General features: G+C 43.3%; 1 protein-coding gene across 1 annotated transcript; it reads left to right on the forward strand.

The window, feature by feature from the left end:
• The first annotated feature begins 19,276 nt into the window (after window positions 1-19,276).
• Window positions 19,277-20,723, forward strand: LOC138064490 (5-hydroxytryptamine receptor 1A-like). The gene has a single exon (XM_068927336.1). It carries the CDS (start codon window positions 19,417-19,419, stop codon window positions 20,656-20,658), a length of 1,242 nt encoding a protein of 413 aa, XP_068783437.1. The 5' UTR covers window positions 19,277-19,416; the 3' UTR covers window positions 20,659-20,723.
• Window positions 20,724-21,157: the final 434 nt, after the last annotated feature.

Consider the following 21,157-nt stretch of genomic DNA (forward strand, 5'->3'; position numbering starts at 1 on the left):
GGTGACCGTACAACTGATACCTCTCTAATGGCTGTTGTTTAACAACAGTCTCACTGCAGAGTGGGGCTGTAGTTTCACAGTCATCAGTATCAAATCAGCATGTTATTGGATCACCTGTCTATATGAAGTTGGTCCAAATCAAGCTTGTAGTTTATGACTACCTTTCTGTTGCTTTAGCTGAAGCACACAGTATGAAATTCATGACTGGCTTTATGCGAAAAGCCAGATATGGGAGGTCAGATGATACCAGGTCTGGCCCATCAAAAACTGTACTCGTGCAGCAATGAGTTTCTCCTGGATCAGTCCTTCTGTGTCATGTGGCAGTAGTCGTTTTGATGTGGTACTGGGAGCCCTAAAGCCAGACTCGGTGTGTCATGGAACCACAGCCTAAAGACATAATTTGCAGATATTTTCCCAAATACATCCTAGATGGTATAAAAATTCTACCTCTGCTTTGCTTGTGGGTGCATGTTCGTATTTCTACATGACAGTTTGTCATCACCTCACTTTTGCCAGTGCCATGCCAGTGCCAGTGAGCTGTGCTGCAGCCTGGGCCACAGAAAGGAAATTAAACAAACAAATCCTCCCCCAAAATACTGTTGCTTGTTTATTCTCTTTTAGAGTGGGATCATTTCAATGATCTATTTTACAGTGTGACCCCACTAATAGCTGTGCAAAAACAGCTGAGGAGTGGCGCCCTGTGACATAAAGTAGGAATGAGTAGCCAGGGACAGGTTCACTTAGGTCACCTTTGCCGCTAAGGAAAATGTACATAGGACAATACCCACAATAAAACTAACAGGGTCTTCTGAGCAAAACAAAAGGGTTTAATGTGGGAGGAGGTGTATAAAACCCTACATGACAGCTAAAAAAGCACCAGAGAAAGAAAAAAAAAAGTGGCAGCAGAGCATACTACTGAATCTGACTGTAATCTAATCCTCAGCTTTGCTGTGAGCCTCCCAGCTCTGGAATTGTCTCACGTGACTAGTGCTCTGCGTGTGATCCAAAAGCCCCTGCTTTGCAGTAGAATCTCCATAACTGAATTGCTGAACATTACAGATTAAAAAACTATGTATTTTAAAAGGTGTAAGAGTTGTGTATTAAATATGCATTTGTCATCCGCAGCCAGCGTGGATTTCATTTGCAGATGATGATAGCATCATAAGCTGAAAGAGGCTTTGTTAAGGTTGGGAGTGTGCTATGTCTTGTTTCTCCCTTGAAAAGACAAAGTGATTTTAAACGTTTTTATTTTCAGAATGACTGCTTTTGCGCTCCAACAATGAATCAGGGGAAGCAGTGCTTGGTGCTCATGAGCAGATGTAAAAACACCTCCAAATCTACCACTAAGCATGACTGATAAGAGGAGATAGATAGAAAATGAAAAAATGTATTACAAACTTCTAAAGAGTTTTTCCAGACTAGGAGAGATGATTAGTGTGAAAGTTATTACAATCCCTTCCTTTTGTTTTATTTGAAATATTTTACAGCTAAAAATCTCTTCTCCATCTCTGAAGAAAAAAAATTGTAAAGAACAAGTGTAATTGCTGTAAATTAGAACTGGAAGCTGAAATGAGACTAATTTAAACTGGAAGTAGAGTACAAACTTTAACAATGAGGGTGTAAAATATTGGAACAAACAATCAAAGTTTTTTTTTATAGCCTAATGCCTTCAAATAAAGATTGGATGCCGGTTAGAAGGCACGCTTTACTGCAACATGAATTATTGCAACCAGCATAGGGATAGTTGGCAGGAATACAATGACCTGTGCTGTACAGAAGACCAGACTAAATGACTGGTAATTTCTTCAGGACTTAACTTTTTGAATCTCTGGAAAAATTCTCTCTTTGCTACTGCAAAACCTGCTATTTCACTAATTGAAGAACCTGAATAACCAGCTATTGCACATTTTCTCATTTTATGGATATTACTAATTTCAGCAATATCCCATATCAACACACCTGCTAAAGGCTAGTAATCTGCAGCCTAGTTCAGTGTCAGTGTCAAACAAAATCGAGAAAATGACATTCAGGGTGTGGAAGCAAAGTAGATTAACACAATTTACAATTCTACAGAACTTGCATCTGTTTAAATAAAGGAGCAGTCCTCCCCTCTCTAGATTCTGGATGATATATTACAGAGGATTCTTGAAGTGTGATTTGTTGCCAGTATAATTGTAACTATAGATTTGGACCTGTCTGTATGTGTATGTGTGTCTGAGATGCATCAAGATGTGAATGTAGCAACACATCTGGAATCTGAGGCTACAGCTACAGTTTACAGCTTCCCAAACTGCTAAGCGGTAGCCCAAATGTGCCGGTGCGCTGGAATACAGCTCAGGTCTGTTGTCACTTCCAGTCAATTCCTGGGCCCGGTCTGGGACCAAAAGGCGTACTGCATGCAACCACCCTCTTCTGGATGCTAAGAGTGTCTGTTAGTGTAGTTGTGGGCCTTTCCACACCATTTCACTTTAGTGCCCAAGGGCATTCTCATGCGCATTTAATTTACTAGAACAGACTGAGTTTCCTGCCTTGGTCTTTATTGTATATAGTTGCAGAACTGGCTGCTGTCAGTGAAGGATGCTTCCCAAACTGCTTAAATTATTAATAGAATGTAATAACTGAAGCAGTAATTTAATATATTAAAATGCCTACTTGTTCTGTGACTAGTTTCTTTCCATTAGGGAAAGCATTTTCAGATGTACTTAGTGTTAGCTTAATTTTGTTCCTGCTAATGTTCGTGGAATTCCCAGCCCATAAATACATAATGTTTACAAAAATGTGTGTTTTATCCTGTAACAGGGGGAACCTCATAGCTCAGAGTGATAAACAGTGGATATGGATAGCTAAAAATTTATCATATTTCACGTAGACTTATTTCAGTCCACTTTCTCACTATATACCAAAACCCATCTGGCTTGCTGAGGGAAGACGTTCCTGCAGAGAGAGCATAGCTACACGTGAGCTTCCTGTCCCTTGGGCCCTCAACCTAGCCAAGCTCTGCAGCCTTCGACCTCTCTATGCCTACAGGAACGAGAAACCTACTATGTGTGGATAGAAGGAGTTTCTGGAGGAGAGGTTGATAAACAAACAGCCATGGATTGTCTGCCTTTTGCTCACAAACTCCAAAACTTGCATATAAACCATATGACCACTATAAACCAGTTATAGTTGTCCCATTGTTTCCCTTTTAAAGGAAGCAGCATTTGAATTATCACATTCTTTGCTGATGGATTATATTCATTCCAGCCAATAGTTTTGGTTGTACTTCTTTCAACTCTAGTGATAGAAAAGTATATAACATCAAACTTTGACCATGGTATTAAAAGCTGAGCTACCTGTAATTTAGTGACAAAGTCCCCCCAACTCCTTTCTGTTACCCTACAGAGACTTCTTTGCATAATAGATTCATAATGTAAATTATATTTGTTCATTCAGTTTTTTCAGCATTTTCATCCTGAGCATATGTGAGGATTTTCTGGCAGCTTCCCAGCTAAAGGATGACTGCTAGCACCTCTAGTCAGCCAGGACATGGGCTTGTTTGATTCAAGTGATGATGAGTCATTTCTTTTACATTGTGAAAAGAGTTCCTGTTCTCTCTATTGTCTCTGCACAACTGACTTCTTGAGGCCCATACTCAGCTAGTTGGGTTCATTTTTTGAATATTTGTTAAGCTGTGTCCCCCTGGCCCTATCTGCGTTACTTCCAAACGTATTTGGTATTTCATCAGCACAAAAAAATCCCCCAAACAAACAAAAGGACCCTGGAGAATATGAAATACACCCTTTTGAGCTAGTTTGATGTTTGGATAAGAGCTGTTGCCATGAATTTCACAGGTACTACACGGCTTAGATGACTTTTGCTAAAACTAAAGCAGTGTGTGAAATTAACCACATCAATTTCAAACACATTTCAGTGTTTTCAGGTACACCAGGGCAGTGGCAGCGTTTCTGGCAACTCTTTATACCTCATTCCAGCCCAGGGAGCGGTTGAGATCTGGTTTAATCTTAGGGTTGCTAACCTGAATTGGAGAGCCAGCAAGCTCCATAGGAAGCTTATAAAAATGCTATTTCCAGGGCTGAAAACTGAGTGGTTTCATCCTGGGACTGCTGAGGATTATGTATTACACAGTCTAAGGCTTCTTGCATTTTCTCTGTTAACTGATTCCTGGTCAAAGGTGGCTGAGAGAAAAACTTAAGAGACGCCTGTCTGGAGTACCATCACATACTGGTTCATTCTGACTACTGCTTGCACACGTATTTAAAGAGCATTCTCTCAGCCATGGTTTCAGACTGAATGCTATTGTAATTCCCTCTTGCATCCATGTCACTCTTTAATATGCTGATCTGATTTAGAGATTTGACAGATTTATCTGCTTTCCTGAGGCAGAAACACCACTAAAATGAGTAAGGAGCACTGACCTGTGTCCTAAAGCAAACATGCAGCTATATGATTTCATTCAGTAGCACTGAAGAATGTAAATGCCCACTAGTTGCAGCATTTTTCAAGTATTTTGTTGAATCAGGAGTTCTTCCTAAGCATACAGTTAGTTCCACTGAGGTCCCTGGAATCATTGAAAGTTAAGGGTGTGCTTTACCACCTTAAATTTGGGCTTTAAACTCTTCACAACAGGACTTGCAAACAGCAGAATATTTATCAGCCCCCTCTAATCTACATGGTATCCCTTTTTGATGAAAACTGGTATAGACTTTCCTGCCTCTTTCCTCTTTGTTTATAGCTGTTAGCTGATTTCTGAATGGAATTCTCGAGATTTGGGTCACTTTCTTGCAGCCGAGTTATATTTAAAAATGAGTCAGACTGGCAGTTTCTGATTGCCAGCTATAATACATTTAAGCACATTTTCATTTAATTTCAAAAGACAGAGCTTTTTCTTCCAGGTTGTTACCTAATGCATCCCACCAGCACAATTTCTTTCCAACAAATAAAATATATTTTATCTTTATAAAGGTATGCATAGGTCTAACTTACAGGATTTGAAATCTTGCCTGGCTCTGACTAGAAAAGCAACTTGCATCTGTAGTTGGTGCAGGATTTTGCATAGCTAGTGAAAGTGCATGGGAGCTTTGACTTTTGTTGGAAACAGGATTTTATTCACAAGTTTCATACTCTTAGCTATGAGCTTTCTTCCCTTTTCATGGTTCTAAGTTACTTTTTGTTTCTGTTCCCTGCCTGTTTTGCAGATAGTTCATGTCAAGTTTTCAAAACAGTGGCAACTACATTTTCATATGCAATTGTGTCTTGGCAGTTGTTCAACATATAATGTCTCTGCAGATAAAACAGCTCGACACTGTAGTCTTGTGGCCTTCCTGTCAGTTAAACCACCAATGCAGAAAACCATTGCTTGCTGGCTAGTGGATTGCCTGCGGATGTTCTTTGCTTAGGGAAAAAAAAAGTAGAATGGCAGAACAATACTCTAGGACATAGAATCCAACCATTGCTGGCAGAGTAGCGTGCACACTATCATATGGCTGATTCTGCTCTCATTTATTTCAATTTTAAACCAATGCAGCACTACTGGAATTATTTCTGATTTATTTCAGTATGAGATCATTGGCCTGCCATTTGTAATTGGAAACGAGAGAGCTTAATGCAAATGGAAACACTATTTTAGCTGCAGATCTGAGTTGCTGAATCACATACAGAAATGTCTCAGATCTCTGCAGCATTCTGGGGATTGGTTTTCATCACCTTGTTACAATTTAGGGGAAAGTGCATTGAATTATACCCGTGTAAATCTGGTGAACAGGAGAGAAATAAACACCCGATCACTGTTATGCTACCTGTGGATGAAAGTCTCTAGAGACTTGACAGGGTCTGTGCTCCTACAGATTCATTTTTGGGATGGGCTCCAACACTGTGGAAAAAGCTATAGCAAGAGATTGACTCTGATGTTGAAGAACAGAGAATTTAAAGGACAAACTCTGGGCTGCTGCTTGATTTCTTGAGAAACAAATATCCAGGATCCAGGTACGGTTAGCATTAATGTACAGATACAGAGCTACAACCACACACCTGCAGTCAGGGAATATCAGCCATTTGGTCCAATTAAAGATGCTGTTGGGAAAGAAGAAAATCCAGTCTGCAAGTGTCTGAGGCTTCTGCTGTCTTTCACAAAACTCACAGTTTGCCTTTCTAAATCTTGAATGTGGAGACAAGTGCTGGCCTTTGGCCCTGGCAACCAAACTGTTACTCTGACAAATCAGAGACAGATTATTTGCCAAATATACAACTAGATCTGAGGCTGTAGAGAAGGAAATATCTGTATAGCGTGAACTATTCCAGATTTTAGGAAAACTCTTTCCTGATGCAACAACACAAGAGTTGACTGGTTAACCCAGAGAATGAAAAGAGACATCCAGTATCAATCCAGCCAATTTAGTAGAGTGGGCTTGAAAGATTTTAAGTTGGTTGCTAGTCAGATAAACTGATGTGAGGATGTGGGAGATCTATGGCTATCTAGAAGCCAGTCACTCCCTGTGGCTACCATGGGTAGCAATTATTTGTGATAACTGCTGATTTTTCAGTTTGAAAAACACTACCTCTCTACCTCTTTTGCTGTTAGGCTAGAACTTGTCAGGGCTTATATTTTAAGGAATTGGATTTCCATGACAATCTAGCTCCTGTCTTCAGTAAACTCTACCAAGACTGAAGAATGGGAGGACATCGCAGAAAAAATGTTGTCACCAAGAATAATTTTGTTCCAGGAGAGAGGTAAACACATAAGTTTAATACTGGTAGGAAGGTCAATAATAGTTAGATGAAATTACTTTTCCTCAAAAAAGGTCTGACACTGAGAAATATCTTATAATAATTGACAGTTGGATGATTAGGATACATCCCTGGGGTCTTGAACACATGATTCTGAGCCTGTGAGATTTACAGGAGGTTCTTGAACTTAGGTCTTCTGCATGCCCGGTAAGCACCCTAGCCATGAGGCTATTTGCTATGTTGAAGTAAGGCACTTTCCATCTGTTGGTGGAAAGCAGTTTGTTGGAGCTTCGTATAAACACTTTGTATAAACAATTAACTGGTCATTAGAATAGGGTTTTGAAACCACTTTCTGGCTTTATGTATGAATGCTTTATGCTCAAAGCCACTGAGTCATTCTCCCGGTGGACTAATGGATATTGATTTATTTACAGAAAGTAAAATAGTTTTAATCAAGAGAGAAAGAGAGAGACAAATACTGACTCTATACTTTCCCTTCCTATCCTTCTCTCATTTGGGAAATGAAAAGTGAGCTACTATCAGCAATACATTAATAGAAGCATTATTACTTGAATTAAGGTGACCACTTGCTCTTATGATTGTAGGTTTCATCTTCTTATAGAGTAAGCCAAATGTGTTTTCTGTTAATATTAGTCATTAATATTAATTTCTATTCTTAAGTATTTTTGAATTTGGGATTTTGATATTTGTTTCAACAGAAAGATAATGTGGAAAAATTTTAATTGCTTTTAACATGGTCCATCTTGCATCCATTTTTTCCCCCTGAATTTTGAGTATTTGTGGGATACTTGGCTTGTCCATATGTGTTAGTGGGACATATCCGTATAAGCTTTTGTTTGTAAAACAAAAAAGTTTGTTTGTAAACAAAAAACCCAAAAGTTTGGAAAAACTCAAATATTTGATAAGCAGTAGACATCTACTTAAAATATTTTGCAGAACCTTCACTCTCTACTCCGACTGACATTACTTCCAGTGGTGTCAGAGGAACATAAATTGTCATTTGAACAAAGACTCTTATTCCAAGGGCCCGTCTGTAGATGCATATGTGCTTGCCATAATCTTTATTTTCATGCAGTTCTAAAGAAAAATGGTTCTGTGAAGTGGTCCATACCTACTTGGTAATTCTGTAGCCCTTATGAATGCAGAACTTCCATTAAAGTCAGTGGTGATTTTCCTTATGGAAGAACTCCTTTAACTTACATCTGACTTCGTCCTGAGTCCGTTTGTGGACATCATCCTATGAAGAACTGGCACATCCACCTCAGGTATGAAGGGAACCAAAAGCCTCCTTCCTGAGAGGGAAGAAGCTAAAGAAGATCGATCTGCAGTGAACCACAACAGGTGACAAATGAAAAATGGAAAAAAAGAAAAAGTGACATGTACATACCAAAACTTCTCTTAAAGTATTTTTTATTGCAATGACCACCCACACAGCAGGCAAACTGAGCTGTTGTACGGATCAGAGCTATTACAGAGAGAGTCTTTGTTAAAGGCTGATTAGAATGACATCATCAATATTGCAACAAAAATTGGGCAGATACCCAAAATCAGGAATATGGCCCTAACAGCAGTGATCCCAGAATTGAAGGTTGGTAGGTGAAGAGGTCTGCCACAAGCAGTGCAGCAGATATTCCAGTCTTGTCCCACAGAGCAGCTGGCAGTTCTCTTCATGGTCGTAGATGTATGCACTTCTATATTGCCTGTACTTTAGAAGAATCACACATCTGTATCCAGTTTCTTGTGTCTGATGATATCGCTCTCAGCTGCATCTCATTAGGAAAGATGGGACATGCTCTATTAAAAGAAAAAGTTGCAACCACCATTGTGATACAGAGAAACCAAGAAACAATCTCATGCTTGAGACACCCAGTTGGTTTCCTTTTAACAGCAGATTTTTCAGCCTCTCCTTCTTTCTTCCATTCAGCTACCTTTACAAGGGCCAAAATCTATAGCCTATAAACAACACCCAAGTGCTACATTTTTTTCTGTGATAGTTTGACACAGGATATTCTATTTTAGATGTCACAGCCTTTTTGAATCATACTATGTTCTCAATATTTATTAAAATTTGTGGTTAATTACATTTTGGTTTGACTACCTGATTTACAGCATCTGGAAAACCAGTCCCTCATCTCTTAATAGTGATGTTAATTCTAACCATTTTCCAGTGTTCTTAATCCAGGAAGCTTGTTTAGACTCTTTCATTTAAATGCTGATTATTAGTTTGAGACTATGCTCACAATTAGTAATAAGGTGAATGCTATTACTTGTAAAAAAGGCTTGAAAGCCGTTTCTCTATGTAAACATCAGAAAGAAGGACGCAAGAGAACCTGAACTGTTACACAGAAGTAGGAGTTTGCTCCAAACTATATATGCATTGAGTAAGCTAGTGCAAGGAGAGAAAAACACAGCCTTAATACTAGTTACTGATAATGCTCTTCTGAACAGTGTGACTAAAAGCAGTAAGAAAATTAGTTGCCCAAGTGAAATATTCATTTGCTGAAATGAGTTCTCTCGGGAAAAAGATTTAACTTTACAGGCTCTCTTCACAAAGTTAATTCTCCTTGGGCAGCACTTCCAAGGGAAATGACAAAAATATAGCAGTCCAGGTTATGAGAAGAAGAGCTTAGAGGGCTAGAAAGGCTTCCATATGATGTAAAAAGACTGGAGTAATTCTGTTCAGGCAGAACCTTGTTAGAAAGAGGCATCACAGAGGTAGTAAAGAAAATGGATAGAGAAAGTATTTCAGGCTTTTCTTAATACACAAATAGAAAGTTAGCTAATAAAAATGTAAAAACTCATTTATAATCCTTATACAACACATAATTGAACTATTCAACTCATTGCCAAACGTGGAATACAGGCCAAGAGCAAAGTATGTTTTCTTTTTGAACCTGACATTTTTATGACCTTAATTACATTAGAGTAAAAACATACATAAAGAGATATGAATAGATGCTCACTTGTTTTCAAACATGCATTAATCATAAACTGTCTGAGATTCGGAAATCTTCCAGTTATTTCCCCAATAGGTATGTTGTGCATAATTGTTCAGTGCGGTTTTACGTCTTCCTCTGAACTTCCTATTTTTGCCCACTGACGGGGAGAGATGGATCCCTTGTCTCAGTAAGTGGAGCTTCTCCCAGCTGCAGGTTGCATTTAGCCTACATGGGCTTCAGAAGAAAAGTGATGAGACCAAATCTCCTCCTGAGTTATCCTGACAAAGCCCCTTGGATTCCAGTAATTTCAATCCAATTTATGAGACTTTTTTTTTTTTTAATTAAAATAAAAATTGCACTTTAGCGCCTGGAAGAGCCAGACGCAGTGCCCTGACCCCACAGGAGGTAAAAGGCAGGTTTTCTGATGATAGAAGTAAAGGACAGAATTTTCTCCCTGTTTTTTGAACCTTATATACTTACCTCTCACTTAGTGAGTGATCAGATGGAAGTCCCCACAGAGGAAAGTGCTTAAAATATGAACCCCTAAATGAACATCCACAATTTGAGCTGTATGAGAAATCTAATGAGCACTTTTTTCCTGTGATCCTCTGTTATGTGGTTTAGAGCCAAACAGATTATTAACTTGAGTCATATTATTGCCAACACAGAGTCATAAATGTCTTCTTCCTCAGCTCTAGTCTCTCTCATTGTCTTATAATAATCAGATACAAGTTAATTTATCCCTAAGATGACAATGTTACTCTGACATCAAGATAAACAAAAACAGATTTGTGGATTTGTGCAGAAAACAATTTACTCTCTTTTTCCTTTCAAAAGTCTTAGCCAGCATAATCACTTACCAAAGTCCCATGGAGACAGAAATGGAAAACAGGCATAGGGCAATTGAATTCAAGGATGATATCACAATAGTGATTTACTAAAAAACAGATATGATGTAGAAGAGAACTGATACAAAGTGAACAGATGCATGAGATACATATATATATACACACACACTATAGTGTTAATTTCCATGGAACTCTCTTTAGAAAGATCTAGAAATAACTTTTATAAATTGAGTTTGTAGTAAATAAACTATGTTATGTCTTGGTTCACATGGCTAGAGTGTTGGACAGGGGAGGGAATGCCTCACAGAGCTTTGCTCCCAGGATTCAGACAGAGAGGAGGAAAGAGATTTTTGCCATATTGCTTTTTCCTCTTGAGTAGATGGACAGAAACAGGTAAGAACTGGCAGTTTACTCTCCCCTCTGGACAAGTGGAAAGGAAGAAATGAATTGCATCTGCTTCTTAGCAGTAATGCAATTATATATTGTACCAGAGTACGGGTAAAAGAATGCTTATCTAGCCTTTCATGACTAACATAAAACACATTGTGACTCTTTTCTATGAACAGTCACGAAGATAAAATTATTGGAAAGAATGGAGATGAAGGGACTGGTTTGTCCAAACTTTATTAACACCTCGTTCTCAGATTTTGTTTTATAGTAATAAAGATACTAATGCTCTAAAGCTGAGTTCTTGGGTATAAGGTAATTGGAGACAGCATCTAACAAAAGTCATAAGGGCTAGCTTTACAACTAAGTTAATTAGTGCAATTTATGTGCCCATGGACAAAATTTAGATCCACAAGAACTCTGCTTCTAGATGGAGATTCCTGTAAGTTTTAGCAGAATACTATACATTGCAACTGTACTTTCAGACTCCATGGGAGGCACTGTCATTCAGATAGCACTGAGGGCCCCAAAATGTGACCCCATTAGGTTAGAAAAGATGAAATGGGAGGAACTGATAACCAGATGATATTTTGCCAGAAAAGGTGTTGCTTACTTTGAACCTGATTTAGCGATAACATAAACCGCAGTGAGAGAATTTGGAAGACCATTGCAACTGGAAAGCAAATGTTGACTGTATGGCAGAGGGGATGAAGCCCCTGATGGTACAGAAGTTTTGCCTAACACCTGGGAGCTTATAAAGAGTGATTAATAAAATAGGAGCGCAGAGAAGAAAAAAACGTTGGAAAAGAAGGTCTTGAACGAATGTCACCAAGGAACAGCACCAGGACTCATGAAATAACACCAGAAACCATACTCTCCTGTGGTGATGTTTAAAACGTGATCAATCTCACTTAAATGTAGCTTTGCTTCTCTGTCGTAGACATCGAGTCTCTTTGACTTACCTTGATAGTAAAGTCACCTCTTAGGTTATATATAGCAAGTTATTCTGTGTGTGTTTCACAGCACCATGGAAACTGCAGTATCTGTTTGTCATTGTGTAGTTTCCCTTGCCTGCTTCCTTTAAGAATCAGCTGGTGTATGGATTGAAAGTCCATCAGCCAGCTGTCCCATCAGGTGAGTGGCAGTGGCCCTCAGTTCGTATGAACTGCTGCTCATCCTCATTGTGGAGATGCCCAGGACTTCCCTGGTCAACTCAAGAGGAACCTACATTGTTGCTGCCATGAATATACAGAATTGATTATTTTCTGGCAGCACCAAGCTCACACCTAAGCTCCAGTTGGATTCATAGAGTAGATGCTCTCTTGCCTCCGTGGCCCAATCCAGCTAATCACATACAAAACATAAGCAAGAGGAGATGGTAGTGGTGCCTCCCATCACCTTATGCCCAAGAACCCATAATTCTTTTAACTACTAGAAAATAGATATCACCTGTCTGAGGTTTCTAGCTCTGCTGACAGAAGTAGATGTCTGAACCACTTTGCACAGAAGAGGCTAAGCAACAATCCTCTCCCTATAATTTGCAATGAAAAGGGTTGGGAGGCTGCATGCTCAATGTGCCAGCTCTCATGAATCAATTTTTGGAGGATCTCTGAACTCCCTTTGTGACGTAGGAATCTCAGATGCTTTGCTTAGCCTGAACTCTGCTAGTTAGCAGGCCACTTAAAAGTTAATGGGCAGCAGCAATGAATCTGCCCTTATGTTCCACAATTACTGTAAACTGACAGTATTCGTATGGGCTGCTGCTAGAGGGGCGCTCCTGCCTTCCACCATGTCCCTGGTCGTATACTCCCATCTGCCTCAGCACTAGCACTTATGCATGGTATAGTTTCCTCTGCTAGACAACAAATTCAAAAAGAAAAAGAAAAGCTTTTCAGCCGATTAATTCCTCAAGAGCATGTTTACTTCCAGCAAAGACAAAAATCTTCCTCCATGAATGGGGTCTCAGGTTCCTGAGAAGACTTGGTGGTTTCGTACTCTGCCAGCTAATGCCATAGGTAAAGGAGGTTACTAGATCAGGAAACACAGTGTCCTCACGGTCTTTTTCAAGGTCACTCTTTAAAAGCAGAGTCAATAAGGCTCTGTGATTAGGCATGACTTGTTTCTGTATAGGTAAAATAAATTGTTTCTCAGTTAACAGAATAAAGTTAGTCTGCAAAGATCAGATCTTCCTAAAATTTAATTTCTACACATCAACTCTGCCTTTTCCATATAGTATTTTAAAAATAATGTTATATTCATTTTAATGTAAAAAGATTAAAGTTAATTCATAATAAAATCTTTTTTTGAAAAAAATATGCTTGAAGTAATATACTAATATACTGAATATACTATTGAACTCCAATCAATACTATTGAACTCCAGTTTGCATCAAACAGTAGAGTTTATGTCCTTTATAAGCAATGATGTTTAAACTGGAACTGGTATCTTTATTAATTAAGGAGACAGTGATCCTACATAATTTATTTTTGATCTCTAGTGTAGTATGAAAGCTCTGACATGATTAAGAATAGAGGAAGTCATCAGTTTTTATGTATCATAACACTGAGTTGAAAGATTCAAGTACCTTAACTTTATTTTGGAAAATAATGATAAACTGGTTCAGTTCAGTCAAATATCTAAAGTAGAGACCTGTAGAACTTTAGCTAGGGCAATGAGAAGAGGTTTTTCTTAACTTGTGGTTATTCTAAAATAATTTCTCTCTTATTTTGTCTTGTTCAGAGTGATAAAACTTATATATGTAAGCTTCAAAATGGTTATTGCAATAAAAATATTCTGAGCATAATTCTCCTTAAGCTGAAATTCATTCAAAATTGCTCACTGTATAAAGTTCCTTCTCATTTAGAAGTTATTCTATAGTATATCGGGGGGGGGGACAAATCAAAAAGGCTCGAATGTATCCATTAAAAACATTCAGTAAAAAAAAAAAGTAGGAAGTTTTAAAAATGCTTGCAAAAGTTGGACTGAATCAACAATACTTGTTTAAACAATCATGCAAATATTCTTTAATACCTGGAAAAATTGCTTAAGATCTACAGCATTACTGGAATCTAGTATGTATTGTCAGCAAATGCTTTCAGCTAGTTGTATTTTTTTTTTATAAGATGAATGTGAATGTTAAACAAACAGAAAGAATAATCTTAATTAGCTGCTAGAAAAAGCATGATTTAACCAAGAAGCTGCTCGGTGTTAGTCAGCAGTTTTAGAACTGTATAGTGGATGTTATTATGATGATTTATTTTGCAAACTTCAATGGGGAAAAATAACTTTTGAGGTGATATTTTTAATTCAATTACAAATATCAGGCTACAGCTTTTTAAAAACCATTTAGCCAGATTCTGGATTCTCAGGACTGCATTGCACCACACAGGTGATTCTTAACCAGCTACAAAATATTTCCTCACAAAGACCAGCTCTTAGCGCACCAGCTCTGTATATTGCTCTCCCTTGTCTCTGACACAGGAGATGTGCTGATAAAAACCTGTGTGTAGCAGGAACATTGCTTTGTTCTCTGCAGCATGATTAGAGTTGACTAAGTAGATTTCCCAGAGTTTCTCAGGAATCATATCCATGCTCAGCAGCTTAAATATCAAGAAAAATGCAAATGGTTAACAGACAATATTGCAGGTCTTTCCTTATCACAGCTGCACTGGGTACAGAAGGGACAAGGCAGAAGATTTAGCCTAAACTTAAGTTTTTTCGAGAATGTCAGAATTCTTGGAAGTTTCTGTAAACTTATGAAAACTTCTGTTTGAACATATACTCTTGAAAATCTTTCTCCCCATGGAATAATAATATTATAGTGAACCTCATTTAAAACTCACCTTAAATCTCTAGACTTGCATAAAGACTGACCCATCATAAGGGTAGCAGGGCATCTCAAGTAATAGCTTCACTTCAGTGATGCCATTTGGATACATGCAGCATGTATTAATTTTGGAAGAAAAAGATTGTGTTACTTCTAAGACTGTGAGGTGGGTTATGCTGAGTTATGCTATAATTTTAGGTACCACTGTAAGCTCTTGGCAAAGAAAGGCGCATAAATACTTGTGTGTCTACTTTGTGTCTGGTTTTAATAAAAATGATGAATATGAGAGTAGTGATAAGGTAAATGAATGGAAGGAGAATAGGAGAGTGGAAATTGCAGTCAACTCATCATTGTCTGGGACGATAAGGGCAACTGGAACATCTCAGGTAGTGGAAAACGTGGTTAATAACATGGGAACATAATGGACCAACTTGCTAATATTCTGAGACGGTGGTTATTCCTCCATCGTTCAGGTTCCTCTGGGTTATGTGGCTCACATTATATAGTGGGTTCTAACAAAATAAATAGAGCAATGAAGTAGAAACCTAACTCAGTTCAGTGCAAAGCCACCAGAGGCCTGACCAAGTCAGCAGCGTGAGAGCCTGGCTGTGCTGCTCCCAAGACCTGTGGAAGCCAGGAAGCAACACAACTGCTTTGGCATGACCGGCACCAGAGCTAACAAATCTTGCTAGGCCTGAGCTTAGGTATATGGCCCTGTGGGTCAGAGCTAATCAGCTCTGAGCTGGATGAGAAAGGGCCACACGGAGAACCAGCTAGCCCTCTCCATGTCTAGAGAAGGTGAGCTCTAGAGAATGTGGTACAGAAACAGCCGAGCGGCTTAGCTGGACTGAGCTCACTTTTGCATCTGCTTAGCACCAGCTGTATTGAAAGTAAAGGCCAGGGATGTAGAAAGAACTGTGTAAATTAGAGGAGAGTGGTACATGACCAGCTAGGGAGTTACATTAGATTTTGAAAGATTTATAATCGGGAGAAAAGTTGTTAAATAGCCCCCTGAAAATGGACAAATAAACCTTAAATGTTTTAAGATGGAACTTGATAAATTTAGGGAAAAGATAGTGAGAAAGCACTCAGTGGTGTTTTCCAGAAGTTGGAAATTTTGGCTTGTTTATTGTGCTATTGCACTGAATTTGTACTGTATTCCAAGGAGACTAAATGTAGGCTTGAAGAGGCTATTGCTCACCTCTTGATACATAAATTGGGTGTCCTCTAGGGCTTCAGGAATTGGCCATAGCTAGAGAAAGGACACAGGGAATGATTCTGCTGCTGGTTTTGGAAGCCACTCAGGTTCCCAGCTGGTTCTTCTTGCCCATAAAATCAGGACTAAACAGATTGCCAAATTTGGAGTCATTTTGCTCTAGATTCGTCTGAGAGCTATGAGGCTACAACACCAGCAACGCTGTTAAACTTTTCTCTTCCCTCATAGATTTTGGCCTGTTGCACTGCAAAGCTTAAATTTGTTGCAGAGTATTGTTAATATGTTTTGTGGTTTATGAAAAGTGGGATATGTGAAGCAGGTATTCTGAAGTGGATCTGTCATAGTAAAATGTGTGTGTTTACAGGAGGGGAGAGGCTTCAGTGACAGAGTCCCCTCTGCCATGAAATTCCCATTCACTTTTCTGTATTTTGAAGTTATAGCTGTTCTTCAAAAGGTTTTTGAACAGAGTGGAGCGCTAATTTCTGTTGGCTCTGTTTCCGAGATACCTAATGAGAAAATTCAAGAAGGCTGTAGTTTGGTAGGTTCTCTCCTGGCAATCTTCTCTTCCACCTGTTTGGAAGCTCTCCCGCAGAAAACTGCACATACTGGATCAGTTTCAGTGAACTGCAAACATTAATTTCCTTAGCTCCCTAGTAAAGCCCATTCGTACTGAAACTATTAGTGGAATATATTTTCTTTTTTTAACACAAGCCCTGTATTTTATCTTGCTGAATGAGGGGAAAGAAAACCCTAAACCTGAATTCCTTTTCAAACCAAAGTGTAATATGCAACCGCATGAACAAAACACTGCAATCAAATTGTAACATTTCAGTTTCACTCTGGCAAATAGATAATACAGTCATAATCTGTGAGCATCAAAAGTAAGTAGCTGTCCCCATTTCTGAAGTGTGTAAAACGAAATTTTGAAGGAAAGCATCTTCTACTATGATTGTTAATGCTTTTTCTTATTGAAGAACCTTCTTCTTATTGAAGAACCTCTTGTTTGCTGCAGCTGTGTCATAGCTGAATAACATTAACTAATGTTTTAACTGGACTTTTTAAAGTTGGGTGGTGTTAGGGTTTCATTTGCTCTCAAGTCAGCTTGGATTGTATGAGACTATGGCTTTTCTTGAAGGAGTTCCCTAGTTGCTTCACCTAGGTTATCTGAACACATTAGCACCTCATTTAGTTGTTTAAAAGTTTAAACAGCATTTTGCTGTTTGAATGCTTAGTGGGATTAAAGATACTATCACATCAAAAGAGTGAGTTTTCCCTTTGTCTACATCTTGCAGCTCCGACTGCCTCCCCTTCCTTCATGGTTGCCTAAATTGTCTCTCAATTTAATTCAGAGTGAAATGACTTTCAGTGGCTGGGAAAAAAATCCAAAAAGTACAGCCGATGTAAAAGACTTCAAGCGGAAAAGGGCCCTGTTGGTTGTTCTTGGCACAAAAAGCGGCTGCGGTTGACTTCGCTTGGCCTTGTCAGTGCAAAACACCTCTGAAGCCAGTTTCTGCAAGAGCTTTTCGTGGACTTCCCAAACCCGCATCCCCTGTGGCCCTGAAGCACTGCCAGGCTGAGGCTACGGCGCAGGACCCGCAGGACCCCGCAGGGCAGTCCCCCTGTGGCTTCCTGCCTCCCCGCCTTGCACTTTCCTCGTTGCATTAAGCCGTCCCGAAACAGCCAGGACAAACTTTCATTTCCCTGAAGGGAAAGGGGCTTTGAATAGCCAGTTGCTCAGAAGCCAGCCGTGCTATGCGTTTCAGGAGACATAGCGAAGGAAGCAGCAGGTTTCGGTAGCGAAGGAACGAGGCCAGCGATTGCTGCGGCGCGTCGCCGGGGGTCTGAACCTCACCTCTGCGGCCACCGCTCAGGAGCGCGCAAATCTGAGTGCGGCCAGCTAACACGGATAGGCAGGGCGCAGCTTGGCTTATCCAGCCGATCTCTGCGCCTTGACCATTCAAAACAGCAGAGGCTGTAAGCCTGGAGGCGGACAAATGTGGCCAGGTCTTCTCGTGAAGAGGAACTGACCGAAATCTACCCGACTGTTGTGAAGTTAGGAACGCAGACGTATTGTTAAGTGCTGGCAGAGAAGATGAAGAAACCGGACTGTGTGCGCAAAGGCTGCCTCTTTGGTCCTCATCGCCAGTTTGATTACGTTCAAGTCTGGCAGAATCGTGCAGTTAAGCAATTACTTACTTGGCTTTCTGCGTTTTCTGAGTTTGCATGGCACAAGCGCAAACTAGAGTGAAGGGTGCTCTCACATCATTAAAAATACTGAGCCGCAAGACAGTAAGCAGAAAGCCTGCCGCATAAGTCATAGGGTTTCTTTTAGCTTCCACGGACAGCTGAAGTTAAGCCTGTCAATCACAACACTTTTTGTTTCTTTAAGTGACAGAGGATGTTTCCCAGGTTTACGATTGTTTGGGCTATTTACTGGGTATTAACTGATTGACTTATGATGTGTCAGTCTGACGCTCTTTATTCAAGATTGTTCCCAGAGATATTTTTCTCATTTCAGTCGCTTTCAGACTCAGCTTGTCCCCCTCCTTTGGGGAGGAACTATAACGCAATTTTTTCCTTTCTTTTTCGTTTTGGTTGTCCTCGGAGGACAGCGATTTCAGTAGCGTGTTGCATTGCAATTTCCGGCCTGGCCGCCCCACAGCGCCGTGTTTCTGCGGGGAGCAGCGCAGCGGCGTGAATGATCACGAGTGGGGCTCGCATGGGGGGAACGCCGGCGTGGGAGCCCGCCCGGCACGGCGTGTCCCGCCCGCGGCACCTACGCGACCCGCCGCCGCCGCCCCTGCCCCCCGCCTGCAGGTGGCGCTGCGCGCCCCGGCGCGGAGCGCCGCGCTGCCCTCCGCGGCAGCCCGCGGGCAGCGCTGCGCGCCCCCCCACCGGCCTCGTCCGGCCACAGCGAGCCCCCCCGCCTCGCCCGCCGCACATCGCCGGCGCCGTCCCCTCGGGGGAGCCCCAAGCCGCCGGTGCCGGTGGCCCGGGGGCGGCGGAGGCTCCGCGCTGCCCCCGCGCGCCAGCGGCGACCCCGCGAGACACCCCCCCCGCGGAGGGGCGGGATGGAGGGGGCGGAAGGGGAGGGGAAGGAGGAGGGCGGGAGGCGGCGAGGGGAGAGCGCAGAGGCAGCGCAGGAAGGAGCGGAGCGCGGCGCGGAGCGGAGCGCGGCGGCGGCGGCGCGGCGAGCCGGGGCGGGCGGGAGGCCCCCCCGGGGCTGCGCGCTGGGCCGCGGCAGCCGGGATGGGCGGGCGCGGGGCGGCTCCGCCAGCCGCCGTCCTGCGCGCCTCGGCCGCCTCCCGCCGCGCTATATAGGGGAGGGAGGGGCGGCGGGGGGGCCCGGCGTGGCCAAAGCGCACGGGGCGGCGATGCCTCCTGCCAGGAGAGCGCACAAGTGACCGGCGCCGCTGCCCATGCCCGTCTCCTGAAGCGGCCCCCCCGCCCGGCATGGATGTGTCCAACAACACTACCTCCCCAGAGCGCTCCCCCGAGGGGGCCGGCGGCCCCGGCCTGGCCGAGGTGACCCTGGGCTACCAGCTGCTCACCTCCCTGCTCCTGGGCACGCTCATCCTGTGCGCCGTGAGCGGCAACGCCTGCGTGATCGCGGCCATCGCCCTGGAGCGCTCCCTGCAAAACGTGGCCAACTATCTCATCGGCTCGCTGGCCGTCACCGACCTCATGGTGTCCGTGCTGGTGCTGCCCATGGCGGCCCTCTACCAGGTGCTGAACAAGTGGACGCTGGGGCAGGTCACCTGCGACATCTTCATCTCCCTGGACGTGCTGTGCTGCACCTCCTCCATCCTGCACCTGTGCGCCATCGCCCTGGACAGGTACTGGGCCATCACGGACCCCATCGACTATGTCAACAAGCGGACTCCGCGGCGGGCCGCCGTGCTCATCAGCCTGACCTGGCTCATCGGCTTCTTGATATCCATCCCGCCCATGCTGGGCTGGAGGACGCCCGAGGACCGCTCGGACCCCGACGCCTGCACCATCAGCAAGGACCACGGGTACACCATCTACTCCACCTTCGGCGCCTTCTACATCCCGCTCCTCCTCATGCTGGTGCTCTACGGCCGCATCTTCAGGGCGGCCCGCTTCAGGATCCGCAAGACGGTCAAGAAAGCGGAGAAGAAGAAAATCGCCGACACCTGCCTCACCCTCTCCCCGGCCGCCCTGCAGCGGAAAAGCAACGGGGAGCCCGGCCGGGGCTGGCGGCGGACTGCGGAGCCCAAGCCCGGCGCCTGTGTCAACGGCGCGGTGCGGCGGGGCGAGGACGGGGCCGCGCTGGAGATCATCGAGGTGCGGCACTGCAACAGCTCCTGCAAGACTCACCTGCCGCTGCCCAGCGAGGCGGGCGGCTCCCCGCCGGCGCCCTCCTTCGAGAGGCGCAACGAGAAGAACACGGAGGCCAAGCGGAGGATGGCTCTGTCCCGGGAGAGGAAGACTGTCAAGACCCTGGGCATCATTATGGGCACCTTCATCCTCTGCTGGCTGCCCTTCTTCATCGTGGCGCTGGTCCTGCCCTTTTGTGACAGTAAGTGCTACATGCCCGAGTGGCTGGCGGCAGTCATCAACTGGCTGGGCTACTCCAACTCCCTCCTCAACCCCATCATCTATGCCTATTTCAACAAAGACTTCCAAAGTGCTTTTAAGAAAATTATCAAGTGCAAATTTTGCAGGCAGTGAAGCCCGCCGCTCCGGGACGGGACGGGACGGGTGGGGGGGGGGGTCCTACCACTCGCTCCATCCGCCTACCCCTCTTCCCCCCGCGCTGCCGTGCTCCGGCCCCCGCTCCGGCAGGGGGGCACCCGGCCGCCTCCCGGCGAGCCCCAGCGGCTGCGCCCGCCGGCCCGGCCCGGCCCGGGGCAGGGCGCGGCTCGGCGGGGACCGGGGCCGCCCTCGCCCCGCCGGGTCTGCTCCCGGGCGCCGGCGCTGCTGCCTCGCTCCCCTCCGTCATTTTGGGTAGACTTGGGGTTTGCAGATCTTTGCTTGTGGTCGCTGTAAACCACGTTGTCTGCCCGAGTAGCATCGGTAAAAATAAACCACCCTATGCAGAAAACCGCCGTGTCGGTTTTTGTTCTCGGATTTAAGAGAAGACGGCGGGGAGCTCCGAGCCCGACCTAGGTCTGGCCGAGTAGGAACGAAGGCTGAAGGCGACTCTCGGAGTGGAGGAAGCGGCTCTGGG

The sequence above is a fragment of the Struthio camelus genome, chromosome Z (genome assembly GCF_040807025.1).
Source record: "Struthio camelus isolate bStrCam1 chromosome Z, bStrCam1.hap1, whole genome shotgun sequence".
In the NCBI taxonomy this organism is placed as follows: Eukaryota; Metazoa; Chordata; class Aves; order Struthioniformes; family Struthionidae; genus Struthio; species Struthio camelus.